This window comes from Ornithodoros turicata, chromosome 3 (assembly GCF_037126465.1).
Source record: "Ornithodoros turicata isolate Travis chromosome 3, ASM3712646v1, whole genome shotgun sequence".
In the NCBI taxonomy this organism is placed as follows: Eukaryota; Metazoa; Arthropoda; class Arachnida; order Ixodida; family Argasidae; genus Ornithodoros; species Ornithodoros turicata.
Window position 1 is genome coordinate 83,535,509 of NC_088203.1, and position 18,855 is coordinate 83,554,363.

The window sequence follows — 18,855 nt, forward strand, 5'->3', positions numbered from 1 at the left end:
ATCGCTCTGGAAACCGGGAACAGCGCGCATTATGCATCTTCGACGTATTTGCAGCCCATCGCACCAAAAGCTTTCTTCAGAAACTGACGTCGAATAATATCGAGTACGTGTTTGTTCCTGCAAGTTGTACCGGCGAGCTACAGCCAAACGACCTCGCCGTGAACTCCTTGTTGAAAGGTGCCATCCGTGAGAAGTTCACGAAATGGTATGCAGCTTGTGTTAAAGCCATGCTGGACAAGGGCTCTTCTCCATCTTCAATCAAGGTAGATCTTCGAGCTTCAGTCGTCAAACCCATTCACGCTGCGTGGTTGATTGAGACTTATGAGGAGATTGCTAAGCGTGAGGTGGCCATTCGGTCAGGCTTTGTACAAGCGGGACTTGCTGGAAGAACGTGAGTTGGCTTTGAAATAAATAGATGTGTTGTTACTGAGTTGAATCGTTCTTATTTAGAGCCTTGGCTGAGAAAATTATATATAGTTACAAATCGGGATTTTGCGACTTTATTCGCGAGTACAATTTTTCGCGAATTTTCGGCAATCGCGAATTTCGCGAAAATTAATACACCGCGAAAATAAATACGTTTACAGTATACGGTGCTGACTTACCTCCTACACTCTAAAAGCTGCGCTTCACCGTGTAGCACGCTTCTATAGCCATCCATTATCCCGAAGGACGACGTACTCTCCCTTCATTTGATGAAAACGGGGGGCGTACGCTACTTCTGCGATAATTCTGGACCGCATAATACCACAAAAATGGCGTATACACCCAGTTTTCAGCAGATCAGGGGAAAGAACGATGTGAGTAGGGATAATGATTGTCTGGGAGCGTGCTATGCTGTGAAGTTCATGTTTAAGAGGCTACTTATCTCAATCCTGTTACAACCTCTTCCCAATGTGAGGCTTTTAGGAAAAAAGTGATGCACCCATATTGTTTAAGCCTGTATCGTACACTCCAAAAACAGAGCTTCACCGCATAGCAGGCTCTTAGCCAGCTATCATCCCAAATGACAACGTTCCCTACTTTGATTTGAGGAAAACGGGGCCGTACGCCCCCGTATAATTATGAACCGCATAATACCACAAGAAATGGCGTACGCCCCCGTTTTCAACAAATCAGAAAGAGGGAACGTTGTAATTTGGGATGATGGCTCGCTAAGAGCGTGCTGTGCGGTGAAGCCCTGTTTTTAAGAGTGCAAGAATAAGGTGCACAGTCTGAAGAACAGTTATTCCGTTCGGTGTGTTCCGTTCAGTCGCGCACATAGTCTTATAGCTCGTACTGTAGAGAAAGTGAACAATATACGAGTCTGTTTTCGCCTCGCCTCGTAGGCAAGATAAGAAAGGAAGCGCCCCAAGAAATGACCCCAGTCTGACGTTTAGCACCATGCGATCTAGTTTCCAAACAACGCGTCCTCTTCAATTGGTATTCATGGGAGGGCAACGAACTGAGCGCCCGACCATAACAGACGTCTGCACTGAAGGACCTCGCTTCAACCACATAGAATCATTGTTGTGGGGAATATATATGCTGTAACAGATCGAGCCACTCGCAGAATGCACCTGCATGATTTATTGAGGCCAACTTCTCGTCCGGTTGCGGTCGTCGAAATGAGTCTGTTGTGTTTAGAGTAAGTCATCTCTCGAACCTAGACAAGAGGAAGAGTCTGCGAAGAAGGATGACGAGAGCGATGTAACAGACCACACTCTAAAAACACAACTTCACCGCATAGCACGTAGTGCGTCAATCATAGCCGCGAACGATACGGTTATCTGTTTTGATTCGAGGAGAGAGGGAGGCGTACGCCTTTTTGTGGCAATTACCATATATCCAAATTGCCACAAAAAGGCTGAACTAATACTAAAGCTGAACAAAAAGGCTGAAAAAATGAACTGTTCAGCCGAAACGTTAAAACAGCAAAATCATAAAGAAGTTTTCACTACAACAATTATCCAGTTAACGACTGACTAAGTAAAAGTCAATCTTGGCAAAGAGCATGCTTGTCCTTTTGTAGTGAAAAGCGCTGCGCGAACCATTCTTTCAGATGTATGGAAGTGTTCCTTCACCCTCGATGCTTCATTGGTTAGTTTCTCTCATCAGTCATGTGGCACATAATGATATAATTCGGACTGGTAGTTGGCTAGGAGCGTGCTATGTGGTGAAGTCCTCTTTTAACAGTGAACTACGAAAACAAACACGCACGGACTGTGGGTGGTGATTATGGAACTGCTCGTTGTACACTCTAAAAACAGAGGTTGTGATTGGTGGTGCTAATGAAAGAGCTCGCCGTGGTCGGCCTCACAGAGGTGAACTAACTGGGCCAACTTCTAAGAGAACTGTGCCGACTTAGGTGTGACAGCGTCTGAGGAAAACCCAGGGAAAACCCCCGCCCCATAACACCACTGCACCACACACACACACACACACACACACACAGTGGTGGTGATGAAACGGAAGAGCTGACCGTTGTCGGCCTCACAGAGGACTATGATCACAGTTGTCTCGCGACGTAAAGCCCCGTTGTTGCTCAAAGAGGATCACACACGAGACCGGTGGTGGTGGTGGTGGCGATACCCTTTGGGCAGCGTCACGGTGGTGGTGGTGGTGCCGGTGAAAGGGCTCGCCGTTGTCGGCCTCACAGAAGTGGGCAACGTCACGACTGACGCCCTGGGGGAATGTGCGCCCTGGGCCGACTTCTAAGGGAAATGTGCCAACATATGTCTGAAAACGTCTGAGGAAAACCCAGGAAAAACCCTCGACAGTACAGCAGGCACAGATTCGAACCCGGGTACCTCCCAGTCCCAACGTGACATGGCCGGCACGCTAACCATTGAGCCACGCGAGCTGGTCTCAGAAAGTGATACTTTTATAACTCCCCGATTTGTGGAAAGCGGAGGGCGTACACATTTTTTAGAACTGCATAAGTGTTCCAAAAAGGCGTACGCCTCCCACTTTTAACCTATCAGGTGCAGAACGATCTCATCCGGAATGGTGATTGCTTAAGAGCGTGCTATGTGGTGAAGCTCTGTTTTTAGTGTGCACTAAAACTCACTAATAAGTAATAACTGCATGATTCGGCGTCGTAGCTTGCACAGAGCGTGTTACGCGGTGAAATTCTGCACACACACAAATGCACACATTCACAAATGCATGTACAATAACGACAGCTTCCAGGACTGCCTGTCTGGATCATCAGCATCCCTACGATGTGGTTCCCCCACTGGACTACGCCTCAACCCAATTCTCGAGCATGCGCGTTGCATGTATTGTTCGATGATGGGGTGAATTGGGACACATGTCTTCCAGAGGAAATCACCACTTCGCCAGACTCCAGCCCACTCTGAGATGTTTCCTTTGACAATATGAACTGTTTTTGGAGTTTGTTGCGTTCATAGAAAAGAGAAAGTTGCGGCAAGCTGGCTTACGGCTGCGTTCGCGCGCAAGAACTTTTGCACCAATTTCACGCAGACTCCACAGTCGGTGGGAGGACTGTTTGTCCTTTTCCGCTACTCTGAGGCACTACGTTTCAGTTTACACCACCTCAGACTGTACACATGGTGTCAAGAGACAAATTTTGCAACATAATATCATAAGTAATATAATATAATCAACTATTTAGCAATATTTTGGTACAAACAACACCTGTCGGCGAAAAATGTAGTATAAAATAGTTGTCGCACGTGAACAAGAAGACACAACCGACATAAAGTTGACCACGAGAGGTCGTCATTGGTCTAAAGAGTTGGCCCCTGCGTACCTGCCTGCCCTAAGCATAAAACGCTACAGCACTCACATAAATAACGAGGCTGCACGTAAATCACAAAGTGAATGCCCTAGCTCGGCACGTCCGTATTTGCAAGCGGATGCCATGAGCGCCACACGGAGGCGTTCACCTTGCATCATTTTTACGCAGTCGTTGCATCCATGAATACACCATCAGGGGCGGGTGTCGGTTGAATCTCGTCGTACGTTATTAGTCCTGAAGAGGGCGTCTTCGGGCACATTACACGTCACTTGGTTTTCGGGCGTCGGCTGTGCCAAATGTACGGCCGGGCCAACCGCATGTCACGTGGTTTCCGCCGGAAGGGCGTTGCGCTCAGGGCATCGAAAGAAAGTTTCTTAAGGACAATGGCAAGCGCTCGTTGTTTTCACGTTTTAATTACGAGGGTAACTGCGGTTCAGACTTGTTGCTCCAGATACTTTGTTTCTATGATAAAAGGAACAAACGTACATTGCGCGAAGACCCTTGTATATTGGTGCGCTACCACTGGTAAGAAAAAAGAGAAAGAAAAAACACAACATACTTTCGAGTAATTACTTTCCTTCCACTGCTCTGATGAGGAAGAGACGCGTACGTCGGCAGTCTAAGATGTCGCATCAGTACACGCCTGCGGAGCCGTTAGGTTAAAAGCAATAAGTAAAATAAGCGGTTTTATACTGGTCGCCGCAATCCCATTCGTGTCACGCACAGCTTTCAGGGCTTCGCATTTTCCGACTACAACCCGCATAAGGCGCTTTAGGAAGTTCAAAGTTCAGAATAACGACCGCAATAAGCCCGAATCCTTCAGGGTTGCTGACGGTGGTCGTAGTATAGTTATACTTGTTGTAGTACAATGCTCTTGAACGTATACAGAGTTCCGTATGCTGCTTCTCGCTGTTTACATTTTCAGTTTACCGCGAGAAGAAACGTGAAACGTAAATCAAAATATAACAGAACAAATAACAACAAACAATAACAGAACGTAAATCAAGCAGAAGTGTAACGTATCAAAATTGCTTGGTCCATGCACATTCTAAAAACAGAACTTCACCGCATAGCACGCTGTCTGCCAACCATTGCCACGAATGATAGGATTATCGATTCTGATTAGAACAGAGAGGTGGGCGTATGCCTTTTTGTGGCAAACTGGATATATAAAAATTCACACAAAAAGGCGTACGCCCCCTTGTCTCTTCGAATCCGAAGCGACAACCCTAACCGAAGCGATAGGTGAGAAGAGGATAACCCTATCACTCTTGACAATGGTTGCCGCACAGCGTGCTATGTGGTGAAGTTCTGTTCTTAGAGTGCAGGACCATATCCAACCCACCAACGTTCTGCCCCCAAAGCTCTTTTGACCTTTCTGGATACCATAGGACTTCGATCCTTATTGTGAAGGGGCTCAGTATTTAATACAAACACAACAAATACACAAATACATTTAACAAATAATTAACAAATACACCAATTGCTTTACAGGAAACTTAACAACTCGTACTAAATAACAAATTAAGTAACCTGCTTTACTCTACAAGGGACGAAACCGACCCCATGCTGCGAGACGAGCAGATGGGTGTACGTTCGCACCCGCACTCTTAAGGAAAAAACCTTTGCCCGTCACGTCAATGTACCCGCCAGCCATTGAACTTTTCCTGTTAGGACCTTAAGCGGACCGCGATCTCATTTAGCGCAGTAGAAAGTGGTTGACCCGCTGAGGCACAGCGATATATAACTTGTAGTACAACACTTTATCTGTATACCCACAAGATTAAAGAAACAAACGGGCGAACTTCTCGCGTCAGATTCTTCGTTTGTCACAAGGGGGTCTATACAGGCACGTCTTACTTTCAAGCACCGAGGAAAGTCAGATTCGTAAAATGATACGCTCCACGTATCAGCCTCTTTTCGGTTCATTCTCATCACGTAGCACTATTTTTGACGGTGCTACAGTTATGTGAAGACGGACGTTAATGCATGCCGTGACCAATCGGAGGAAGTGTCCATAATATGCCTCATTGACGGTCATCGTCTGTAAGTGTAGGTTCTGAAGTGATGGCTTCATAGGCTTTTGATGGATAGGTTCATCCGTGAAATGTGTACAACCAAAGAAAAGAAGTGTTGTGAAGAAATGCGCAGAAAAAAAATAAGAAGAAAAAAAGTGACAGTCCGCCGCGGAGATGGTTGCCTATAATAGAGATCAGGACTCAAAACCTAAAAGACTGCAGCCGACGAACGTCGACGACTCGAAGTGCGGGAGTGGAGTAGAACGGTTGTTGATAAAAAAAAAAAAAGGAAAAAAGAAAAGAAAAGGAAAAAGATGACGTTGATATTCAGCGGTCTGCCTGACTCAGAGCCTGTCGTGTTCTGAACCTACACTCTTAAAAATGATATCGTTATCTGCCCTGATTTGTTGAAAACGGGAGGCGTGCGCCTTTTTGTGACAATTATGAACAGCATAAGTGTCACAAAAAAGGCGTACGCCTCCCTTTTTCGACAAATCAGGGCAGATAACGATATCATTGGAGACGATGGTTGGCTAGGAGCGTGCTATGCGGTGAAGTTCATTGTTAAGAGTGTATACACTCTTAAAACAGAATTTCTCCGCAAAGCACGCCCGTAGCAACCACCTTCCCGAATGACGTCGGTCTGCCCCTGGTTGGTTAAAAGTGGGAGACGTACGCCTTTTTGTGACATCTATGTTCTTATTGTAAATGTCACAAAAAGGCGCGCTCCCCACAGTTTCCATAAGTCAGGAGTGATAAAGCTATCATTATGGACAATGGTTGGCCTTCAACGTGCCATGTGGTGAAGTTCCGTTTTAAGAGTGTACCGTTATCTTGAATGACATCGTGCTCTTTATTTGATCTTGATTTTTATAGAGAAGTACGCCTTTTTATAGCGATTTGGAGTTGTATTAATTGCCACAAAGGAGGTGTGCGCCACGCTCTCTCCTCAAATCAGAAGCTGTACCTCTACACTCTTAAAATATTGGTGGTAGTGCTAATGAAAGAGCCCGCTATCTCTTAAAATATAACTTTACCGCATAGCACGCCACTAAGCCAACCATCATCCCGAATGACGTCGTTCTCTGCCCACATTCGTCGGAAACGGGAAGCGTACGTCCTTTTGTGACACTCTCTTAAAACAAAGCATCACCACATAGCGCGCTGAAGGCCAATCATTGCACACAGACACCGTTAACACTCAGATTGGTGGAAAGCGCGGGGTGTACGCCTTTTTGTGACGCTTAACAGTTCTGCATAAGTGTCACAAAAAGGCGTACCCCTCCCGTTTTCAACAAATCTTAGGGAGAGAACGTTTTCATTCGAGATGATGGTTGGCTAGGAGCGTGCTATGCGGTGAAGTTCTGTTTTAAGCTGTAGTTACGATAATTGTCACAAAAAGGCGTAAGCCCCGCGCTCTACACAAATCTGAGTGTTAACGGTGTCTCTGTGCAATGATTGGCCTTCAACGTATCATGCATTGAAGAAAGGATGCCGCGCATACAACACTATGCGGGCAACCTACACTCTTAAAAATAAACTTCACCACAGAGCAGGCTCCTAGCCAACTATCATCCCGAATGACAACGTTCTCTCCCTTGATTTGATGAAAATGGGAGGCGTACGCCTTTCCTGTACCAAGTATGCCATACATAATTGTACAAAATAGGCTCCGCCTCCCGTTTTCAACAAATCAATGGCGAGGACGTTGTCATTAGGGATTATGTTGGCTAGGAGCGTGCTATGTGGTGAAGTTCATTTTTAAGAGTGCACCTTTAACACTCCAGGGCTGGCGCAGTTGTGAACATGCTATACGCCGGACATTCTTACGCAGAACGATCTACAAAAACTCGTCAATTTGCGCGTTTCCTCCAGGAAACCGACCTTGTGCAAACACCCCTCTATCGCACCTTCCATCCACAGTGAACTTCGGTCTCATCGGTTTCATTCATTCTGTACATACCTCACCTTCAACCCTTCACCCTTTTTTTTTGGAGGAGGGGGTAAATTTGTGACGATGTCCACATGCATGTGGCCAAAAGGGCAAGCTAATTTCGACATTACCCTTCCCTCCTCAGCGTTTCACGCCGTGATCTGGGGGTGGGGGTGGGGTGGGGGTGGGGGTGCCCCGTGTTCGAATCCGGGGCCGGCTGCGTGTTTTTGTATTGTTTTTATTTCCTCAGACGTTTTAAACAAATATCGGCACAGTTCCAGGTGAAGTCGGCCCAAGACTCAGATCCCCACCCGCGATAGTCGTGACGTTGCCCGCCTGAGCGTGGCTGACTGCGGAAAGCAGTTTCATCATCACCATCGCCACCACCGCCATCTGCTTTTAGATAGTTGATGATACGCATCAGGAGATCCGGTCATAAAACGCGTCATAAAACGTAATAACTGGTAACGTAATAACGTAATAAGCGGAAACAAACAGACGGATGTCTCTTCGACAGAGCCAAACATAGGCTACTATCCTGGAGCTGAAATTTGAGATCGCGTGTTCGAATCGACCGGCAGTGCTTTCTGTCATTTTACATGGCTGTTTCACCAACGCTTTCTCGCGGAGTTTCTTAGGGAATCGGCCGAGGACAAAATTCCTATCAGAATATTCCACCAAAGACGACGAAAACGAAGGAAACGTACTCGTGACGACAATTTGATACGAAGCAGATGAAGAAGAACAAAGAATGCTTCTCGTGGCCTAATCATGCTCATTCGATGCGATATTCGGCCATGATTCTGTTCTTCAGCTTCCATGGAACAACGGCTGTGCCCCACTAGCACGGTCCTGACAACTCCTGACGTCACTCAAGTTCAAACACTTGCACGTCGCCGCCACCGCCGCCGCCACCGTCACACTTGGTGCACATTCGGCAACTGTGTTTGTGTCTTCTGCCTCGCTCAAATCCTAACTGGCAGTGCTGTCATCACGTCACGCTTCATCCATGTGTACCCTTCGTGCGAGTTCCCGTCCTGCTACAATTTCAAGTCTGTACTCGCACGATCCTTGAACTTGAGTCAAAGCCCCTGCGACAACTTCTACCATTTCGTCTGCGACGGCTGGAAAGCGGAAAGTCCTCCGCACTGGATAATCTTTTCCGAGCTCCAATCCCGGGTAGCCAGTTCTGCCATCAATACTCTTCTGCGCGTACGACGTGTTCCAGCTCGAAGACAAACGGCTATACAGAAGGCAGCAGCCATGTTCAGGACTTGCATTCAAGTCCTGTACCCGTATCATGACCGCACGGCGAACCTCAAGAACTTCCTCAAGACTATAGGGTTGCTGAACGTGAACAGAGATAACGTTGACGTCTTCGACATTACATTTGACCTTTCCCTCAACTGGAACATCGCCGTTTTCTTCTACATCGTCTCGGACAGAGACACAAAAGACACACAACTGCGCACGCTTCACTTTCGGAGGAATCGTCAGCTCATGGAATGGTTCCTCCGCAGGAGCCGCATGGATGGGCGGACTTTGCACAGGGCTATTCTTTCTACTTCTCAGCTTATCGGCCAGGAGATCAACCCAGAGTCGCTTATATTCATGGAAAATTATCTCATTACGACGCTCAGTGCCATGAGTCACTCGTCAAATGTTGTCATGGACGTCAAGTTGTCTGACCTGGACGCATTTACCCCTCCCTTGCCATGGGTAGAATGGGCAGAGGTTATGAACCGTCACCTGCCTGAAAAATCTCAAATAAGCGGGAACGATATTATACAGATAACAGACATGGAGTACTTCCGGAGCGTCGCTGACGTCATTATCGACGACAGAAGGAAGCACCACAACCTCGTGCACTTCGTCGTCTGGTACCTTGTGCAGTATCTAGGCATATTCACCTCGCTCCCTCTGGTGGAACCCGCATTCAATACTCTTAACGAGGCCAGGAACTACGTATTCGCGCGATGCTACGAAGAAGTCAACTATATTATGCCGTACGCTTTTGGCGCCCCTTTCGCTGTCCAGGCAGTTCCACCAGACACGCGGAAAGAAGTCCGCAACATGGTCCAGAAGGTCAAGGACGCCCTGGAGGAATCGTTCCGGGAAAGCAGTTGGATGGACAATGCGACAAAACAGATCGCTATTTTTAAGCTGCACTCCATGAAAGTCGTCGTCGCCTATCCCGACTACGTTCTGGACGGCTTAGACCAATTGTACTCCAGTGTTCCAGATGCAGGACCTGTCTTTCTGGAATCACGCCTCAAGACCTGGTTTATTTATAGGAAGATAGAAAAGGACAAGTTGTTCAAGAGAATTCCCAGCGATCGTCTTTTCTTGGATTTCAGGCTAACGGACGTCAATGCCTTTTATCAGCCGGGCTTAAACGTGATGATTATTCCGGCGGGAATAATCAACCCGCCTTTTTACCAGGCAAGACACCCAGTGAGCGCAAACTTCGGGGGCTTAGGTCACGTCGTGGCCCACGAAATCGTGCATGGTTTTGACGTCGAGTCAAGTCTCAGGGACGCGAGAGGAGACGTTCGAGACTGGTGGACCTCCGAGACCCGGCTCCAGTACGAGGATCGCGTTCGTTGTCTCAAGGAGATGTACGAGAAGACGCGGTATTCCGTCAACCGACAGGAAGGGTCTGAGTCTGAGAACATCGCGGATTTTGTGGGACTGGCACAAGCTCATAAGGCATACAGGAGCATGGTAAAGAAGGGCAGGGGTGGAAGTATTCTGAAGGGGTTGACGGCAAACCAAGCCTTCTACGTAGTCAGCTGCTTCAAGTGGTGCTCGAACCGTATGGAACCGGGACGTGGATATTCGGCGGACGAGTTGAGGTGCAACGTACCCCTCAAGAATATTCCAGATTTCGCCAAGGAGTTCCGTTGCAAGAAGAATGATCCGATGAACCCTATGCAAAAATGCAACTTCTGGTAACAGATACATATGTGTTCATGTGGTTTTTTACCACGCAATGTGGATACGCAATACAATTTGGATATAAACCTGAAATTACTTTGTTGGTGAATGGGGATGGGGAGGGCTCGATTTTCGGAACGCAGTGCCTGACATGCTCCGATATTCGACGCACAAAGAATTTAGAGGGATAGCCTGGAGCTGTCACCTTATGTTAAATTATTCGGGGACTTCGCGTGGTGGGATGGGAATGTGACTCCTGTGTCATCATTTTGGCGTATATATTGAAGGTACTTTGACTTTCTGGCAGGTATTGTGGGAATACTCTCTTCTTTGGGGGGTATTAGGGGTGAAGTACTGGAATATCCCTGATTCAAGCTCTGTTCGTTTGTGAGTTACGTCTAAATGTCACCCGGGATCTTGAAAGAACTGATGTTCTGAGGCTGGAACAACATAGAAGGGACAAATCCGTCCGTGAGTGACGTCTAAATGTCACTCAGTAAACGTCAGACGTCACAACGGTGTGCGGTCAAGACGAGCGAAGACAGTTATTGATGAGTTGAGATATGATGGAACATAATCGGATTTGTGTCGAGTCGGCGGCATCAATGCTTGGCAGAACAATAATCCGATGTTGGTGAGAGTGACATCACGGCAGCAAAAGCGCTGGCCATCAGATTCAATCATAACCAGTTCTCATATCAATCATAATATCTTATTAAAATATAATTTCTCTGACACACTAAAGCAGAACTTGACCGCATAACTAGGGTTGGGAATCCCGAGGCCCTTTCACGATCCGGGACTTCCGGATTTAAAAGTTCTAATCTTGGGATCCCGGGATGAAAGATGAAAGTCACTGAAAAGGATAGCCAGCTGTAGGACTCGAACCCACATCATCTGGATTGCCGGTCGGTTCTACCAATTGAGCTAAGCTACCACGCCTTCTGAGCGACTTCCAGGGTGCGTCATCTGAAGGGACAAACCAGCCACTCTCTCTCACTCATCCTCCTTTCACTCTTACATTTTTGCTCACTCATACACACATTCATACGACGGGATCGACGCAGGCGGGAACTGTTGAACATGAAAGAACTGATGTTCTGAGGCTGGAACAACATAGAAGGGACAAATACAAGACGGATTTGTCCCTCCTATGTTGTTCCAGCATCAGAACATCACTTCTTTCAATATCCCGGGAGCGCATAGTCGTACTTCCAGGGGTCATTACATATGGCAGACACTGTCTAAAGCTGCAAAACAGGAGGGTTTATTAATTTTATTGCCTGCTTTGGTTTTCAATGCTTTTTTTTAAGGTTCAACAAGCAAAGCTTTCCCGCGCAAGCAAAGCGACCTGGTCGGAACAATTGATAGGAGGCAGAGATTTGCTTCTTTAGGTCTTTAACACTCTATCGCATCTCGTACATTTCGTCGATTGTCCATCTACTGCACGTAAGTAGTAGTACCACACACTGCTACTATCATTACATTTTGGCTCAACTTCGAAGTAGAGAACGGTGGAGATTGTCACACTTCCACCAGTTACTGGTGATGCAAGCACAACACGGGGACGCTGGGCTTGCGTCGGCGAGGCAGTCGGACCCCGGTACGGCTGCTTCCTCCAGCTCAAGAAAGAGAGAAAACCGTGCGCTGGCCGGTCCCTCCCCGGCAACGACTGTAAGCTCTTGCGTTGCGCTGGCAACTTTTTGCGGACGGAAGCTTCAAAGAGTGAATCAACGGAACCATCGTTTCCATCAAACTACCTCCTGCAGCTCCTGCACAGCGCCTGCAAGTTGAAGCAAGTTGAATAGGGGGTGCTTTTGATATCCCCAAATCCCGGGATTTCGGGATCCCAGGACATCGGGATCCCGGGTTCCCAACTCTACGCATAACACGCGGAGAACCATGCAGCCGCCTTCAGTATGACATCGTTCTGTTTTCTGATTTCTTTAAAATTGAGCAGTGTACGCCTTTTTGTACCAATTAACACATCACAACAATTCACACAAATCCAAATTGATACATACAGGAGCCAACCCTCTATCTATGAACCCGCGATATAGGAGTTCCCTCGTTTATGAACGTTACCTGCTGGGGCAAGACATTTCCCCTTCCTCAATTCTAAACTTCGTTTTTAGGGTTTTAGAGTTTCTGAGTTCAAGACTGAAGTGGTATGATGAGCTTTGAGCTCTGTACGGGTGACGCGGGGGTAGGTGTGCTGCTCATTGTACACATCATTCATAATCAAAACCCTCAGACTGAGGGACACACAAAGGACACGACACGAGTCTCCGTGTGTCCCTCTATTAAGGTTTTTTCATTATGGGTGTCCGTTATCACCCCACCCGTATTGCCTGCATGCTTCATTGGATCTTGTCTTTACATCGCTCTCTGTATATGCAACATGATTGAAAGGTTCGTTGTTTTCAAACAAATGAATTACGTAAGAAGACCCTCCTAGCAGCCACTTCTCTTCAAGGAAGTCATTTCGACAGATAATTTAAGCACGGAGCATTGAAGCATAGAAGCGTAATACTTGGATCTTCACCTGAACATGTAGACGAAAACTATGCTGGCTCTGTGTGAAAGAAGTCAAATTTTTTTTTCCTTTTTTGATGTCGGGATTCCATTTAGTTCCCCGAGACAATTCTACAACATATTCGCTGACTCAAGTAAAAACAGTCTTATTTGTGCTAATTAGGCTAGTCTCGCCAAAAGTGCTACATGAAGGCCTATGAAAATTGGCAGTACATTCATTTAGGAATGGCCCCTGCTATCGCAAATTTGGTAAACATCGATGTCCTGCCGAAATTGCGAACTATTAAGAAGAGTAAACTCTCGCTATGTGTTACAGCAGCACCTGGAAACATCCCTGGCTTTACTGTTGCCCCGACCGCCCCTTCAGTGGCACCATGGACACTGCCGAGCCCATCCCTCTCGACACACATCCCTGGCCTCCCGGGCCGAAGAGCCAGATCCCCGTTCCGGTTCTCAAGCAATCTACTTTGGAAACGATGGATACAAAGTACAGAGGCCGCACGACTGTGTTCACAGATGGTTCGTCTACGCCGGATGGCTCCTCCGCTTCCTTTGTCATACCGGAGGAGTCACTATCATGTGGATTTCGCCTGTCACATCGCACTTCGTCGACCTCTGGGAGCTGTATGCCATCTTGCTATCTCTAAAGTCTGTCTCCAACTACCCTCCTCGCTCCTGGGTGATATACACTGACCCAAAATCAGCCCTGCAATGTGTAGGAAGCATAAGCATCCGCGGCTCGTTGGCACCTGTGGTAGTTAGTATCCTGACGGCGTTCAAGCTTCTCGGCGAACAGGGACACCGGGTGACCCTACAGTGGGTCCCCGGCCACACTTGCATTCAGGGCACCGAAGAGGCAGATTTAGGGGCTGCTGCGGCCATCTCCAGAGCCGTGCCCGTTATCCTCTCCAACGGAGATAGGCGCTTCTACTTGTCTGCGTTGGTATCACCCTTGGCCAACCAGCAATGGCTCCATGACATCACTCAATGGTCGCTCTTCCATGCAGTGGACCCGTCATTATCATTCAGGATGCCAGGTGGCTTCCCTCGCAGGTTTACGACACTCCTGCAGCGTCTACGACTCAACGTCGCCTTCACCCCTGTGGTCCGTGTTAAGCTGGGTTACAGTAACACGGCGCTGTGCCTAGCTTGCCACACCCCAGCTACGGCCCTCCATATCATCGAGGACTGTGACCGGTACACGTGTGAACTCCGGGTGCGTCGACGCCAACTTGAACTGCTTGACCATAGACCATTCAGCTTGTCCAAAGTACTTGGCCCATGGAGCTTCCCTGCGCATCAGTGCCGGGCTCCTCGCTCCTTTTTTGCTTTCATGCAAGCTACTGGACTCCTCGAAGAGCACTAAACAGAACACCGACCTGTCGTCACTTCACTTTCACCATAATTCATCCTCTCATATTAACCACTGTGACGTGGGGTAGGGTCCTGTGGCTACCACGGGGAAACATCCTATGTCATCATCACTTCTTCATTTATTGTTGTTGTTGTTGTTGTTGTTACTGACATGTGCCTCATTGGGAACTTGACGGGTGCGGGGGAATATGTCTAATAGAATGAAAAGAAAGAAAAAATGGAAATGTCAGTCGGACTAATGCCGGCTTGCTATTCAACAAAAGAAAAACTCAAAATAGACACGCAAAGAAAGAAAAAGAGAAAGAAAGAAAGAAAAGGAAAAGTAAGGGAAAAAAGAGAGAGAAACAGTTAGTGCAGCACAGGCACGTCATGGCACAAGAAAGCCCAGTCACAGGGCAGCTGCAAAGCCTGAGTCTTTCAGGAAGATAATGAGGAATGTCGGACACCTCGCCACAGCTGGCACACAAGGGGGAGCTGGATTGGCCCATTTTGTAAAGAAGCAATGAGGTATGGGCAACGTTGACAGGGAGGCTACACTACGAACTTACTGACAAATCCCAGTAGAATCTCTCTTCGTCAACCATGTGTTGAGCACCGAAACGACGCAACAATACATACCCACAACGTACCCCCATTTATCCAGATCTGTCAGAAAGACCGAGATGCACACATTTTTATGGATCTGCCGAGCGGTTATCTGAAACAAAAGGGGAAATACATTCGTGATGACAAATAGTGTTCTGCCGATGTAGCACTTGAGAAGCGTTCGTTGGTGACAGGATCATGGTTCTGCTCTCCGCAGGTTGTACGGATCGTACGAAGCCCTCAAGTACGGCACCAGTCTGGACGGTCTAGCGGACCTCACGGGCGGGATCACCGAAACGCTCAACATCCGGGAAGACCCTGCAGCCGCCGCACGGACGCTGGCGCAACTGCTAGCGAGGACGACCCTCGTCACCGCAGTCGTACAACAGCAGACGCAGGTATGCGTTCCTAGTTTCTTTATTACCGAAATAGGGGCATATATCGAGACTTACGGCTAGGGTTCCCGGTTCTCGGTGCTTAATTTTTCAGAAATTCGGTGGGACAAATCGGTGGCTATTTCGCTTAGGAGGAATCGGTGTCATTCGGTGGTAATATTTTGAAACATGAAGTCACCCGGTGGAAACCGGCGAGGAAAGTGACGGGAGTGTTATTTTTTATTTATTTTTTCATTACAATGCTAACTATTAAAATCAGGGATTATAAGTTTGGAGGTACATAGTAGCGATGCATGTGACATCGCACACCGCTCTTTTCATTGTAAGGAATTAGCATCGGAGCTTTCTTGTGGAAGACAAATCTTTAAGTCGGACCGTGTCCACGTTTTCAGTGTTTGTGGAAGGCGAATAGTTCGCACTGGTACACTTTATAGTCGCTAGGCTCTAGCTGGGGCACTTCCTGACCGAATAGACATATTCTCATTATGCAGATCTATTTGTAACTGGCCTGGATCCTAACTATCGGCAACATTAAGATCCCGTGAGAAGCTAAAGATGAAATACCTGTTCTTTCAAGAACGACCTCATGTCCACTGTCAACCAGTTTAGAGCGAAGGGACAGGAAATGAAATCAAGACATACGAAGTCGACATTTCAACGCCGGTCGGTGAATAATTATTTCCACCGAACTCCTAAAAAATTTACCGGTGCACGTTTATCGGTGCTTTTCGGTAAATATCGAAGACCGGGAACCCTACAAGTTATGGCTTCAGGCCAAAACTGAAAAAAATGTAATTGCCCGTAACGGAGATAATAGTTGTAAAAGTGGGAATACGGCAAATATTGTAGTATAGTAACTCGGGAATCTCGAAAGTTTTGAATCATTTCAGTCATTTCAAAGTCGGTACATTATAGTCAGTCAAGGGCACGTTTAGCTAGGCTTCAACTTGGGCATTGTGACCCCCGAACTGTGGCGAAGTGGGCGAAGGCACGAGCAACAATATGTTTGTGTGTGTGTGTGTGGGGGGGGGGGGGGGGTTCTATGGGGACTTTACATGGGGGAGGAGGTGTTTCCCTCTTCCGTTTGCACTACCAAAGGTACGATTTCGGGGGTTTTGAGCCTCCTAACCCCTACTACCTCTCAATCGAAGCCAAATAAATGCATGTAAAACACACTGCATGTGATGTAAATGCCGGCCTCACACTCACTGCGCACACTCACGCTCAATCGACAGTACCACAGAAATATCGGAGGGGCCTACGTCATTTGCCACAACCACGAATCGTCCTTCGCGAGCCAACATGAAATATCCTGAGTCTTCTCGAGGTTCCTTGAAGGTCTTCAGGTGAATCCGTGAGTGCCATGGCCGACCACCGAAAACGGGAACAAGAAATGAGGATTACCAGTCGGAAGGAAGCGCTTCCAGGGTGGAGGTATAGGAATGCAAACCCCCACCCCCAACCACATCTTTTTCACACAGTGCGGACGTCGCGCATTGTGTGGTTGTTCAGAGGTTCCTATCATGTCATCTGAGAATAATCATTACGAACTATGACAAAGGGCGCACTATTTTCACAAGCGACCTTAGAGTTCCAGGGGGTGGGCACGCCCCCGCCTTCCCCCCCCCCCCCCCTTACGCGCATGCACTCAAGTGATCGTCCTCTTTCCGCTCCGCCCTTGCATCAGTGATTTTCCCACGGACCCGATAGATCCCGTCAAAGAAGCGTTCTGAACGACCATACTGTTGTGGACATTACATCGTGCACGCACCCCAGTAAGAAAAGCACAAGAATCGTACACATTTTGAGCTGAATACGTAGCGTGCCACAGATTTGAGTTGGGGCTAAATGCGTTGCCACAAAAATTGTTCCCTTTCGGGAATAAATGCGCGGGAGTAGATGAATGTCACAGAGCGGGGACTGCATTTCACGCTATATTCTAAGAGTCTCAGGTACATAATTCGTATGCATGAATGAAAATACTTTGAATGAAACCGTCAACCGCGGTATGTCGAGGGATAAAAAAATCTTGGGACATGCATAGGGCCAAATTTCGTTCGAAAGAAACCTGTATTTTTCCCCCCTCTGTGTGGGTGGAAAATTGTTAAGTTAGATTCCATCAAACTGAAGAAGAGTACACATTTACGTAGACTGTTGCATTCTGCCTCGACCTCTCCAAGCCCTCATCACCTTCTTAGCAGCAACAGGACTCATGCGTTAACTCTCAACATTCATCATCATTCATCATCTTCTCCGGCTCAACCAATGGGATAGGGTGCAGCCTCAGCGGCGAAACATCCTACTACATCATCATTACATATTTGTTGTTGTTGTTGCGTTTGGGAGACCGTTTGCGAAATTCAGTGACTATTTGCAGTCTCTGGGAGTAAATTTCAGAGTTAGGGGACTAAAATAGGGCGTAATTGGGGGCAGTCTAGGGGACTAGAAGTTGCAATTACTCTCCATTTTACTCCTTTCTTTTGTTTTTTTTTGTTTTGTTTTTTAGTAGAGTGCAACATGTAGAGTGCAGAAGAAACACGCACACCAGTTGAAGTGGACTGGCTCCAGAAGACAGTACGAGTTCCAAATGAATGTTCCTTGGGCACTGACAAGCTCGCTGGCCGACTCAAACCACTTCATGGAACTCCTTTGTTTTTCAGTGGTTACCTCATCGCCATTTGTACCCTGTTGACACGGCGTATTTAATTATGTTGGGTTTTAGCTCCAGGCGATTCTTTTACCTGTTGTTATAACCGAACTTGGATTGCTCACATGTGATCAATTTTTTTTTTTTTTTTTGTCAAAGCAGTCCCGGACCTCACCGGAGAAGATGGCCAACGGCATTTGGTTGGGTACTAACTACCGGATTCACGCTCTGGAGAAGGTAGGTACCCTTGATTGTTTCCCTAAAGTTGTTGGATAGGGAAGGGCGTTATTCATTTTATAAGAAACACCTCTAAGTCACAGTTAAGATGACCAAGGCTTTTCTGGGAATGACTCCAGCTGGAGACGAAGGCTAGAAAATGACGTCATAAACGTCGGCTAAGTTGTGTAAGTGTATAACGTGCAGTGTCGGGGGTAACTCGTTACTGCATCTAAGGCACTTCTTCTCGGTACTTTAAAGAATCCCAGTTTTCAAAACCTACCTGTTATAAAGCAGACCAAAAAAGGAATGTGGGACTTTGCATGTCGAATCTGGAGCCATACATTTGGTGGATTGCTTGTGGTTGCTCTACCCCTTTAACAAATATGCTTTAAAATGGCAAAGCTGTGATGCAGCCATCATTACTAGGGAGCAGGGTTGCATGTCATGCATATACAGCGTTTGATTGACTG

At 47.2% G+C, this 18,855-nt stretch overlaps 2 protein-coding genes across 4 annotated transcripts in view; both read left to right on the forward strand.

The window, feature by feature from the left end:
• Positions 1 to 18,855, forward strand: part of LOC135388713 (calpain-C-like) — an 89,820-nt gene that overhangs the window by 60,470 nt on the left and 10,495 nt on the right. For 2 of the 3 annotated variants that reach the window (XM_064618444.1, XM_064618447.1), the window contains exons 5-6: positions 15,342 to 15,522; positions 18,326 to 18,403. In XM_064618444.1, coding sequence (XP_064474514.1) covers positions 15,342 to 15,522; positions 18,326 to 18,403 — 259 coding nt within the window. The remainder of the gene's footprint in view (positions 1 to 15,341; positions 15,523 to 18,325; positions 18,404 to 18,855) is intronic. The other variant, XM_064618445.1, reaches the window with a different exon arrangement.
• Positions 8,423 to 10,717, forward strand: LOC135387409 (endothelin-converting enzyme 2-like). The gene has a single exon (XM_064616617.1). It carries the CDS (start codon positions 8,513 to 8,515, stop codon positions 10,646 to 10,648), a length of 2,136 nt encoding a protein of 711 aa, XP_064472687.1. The 5' UTR covers positions 8,423 to 8,512; the 3' UTR covers positions 10,649 to 10,717.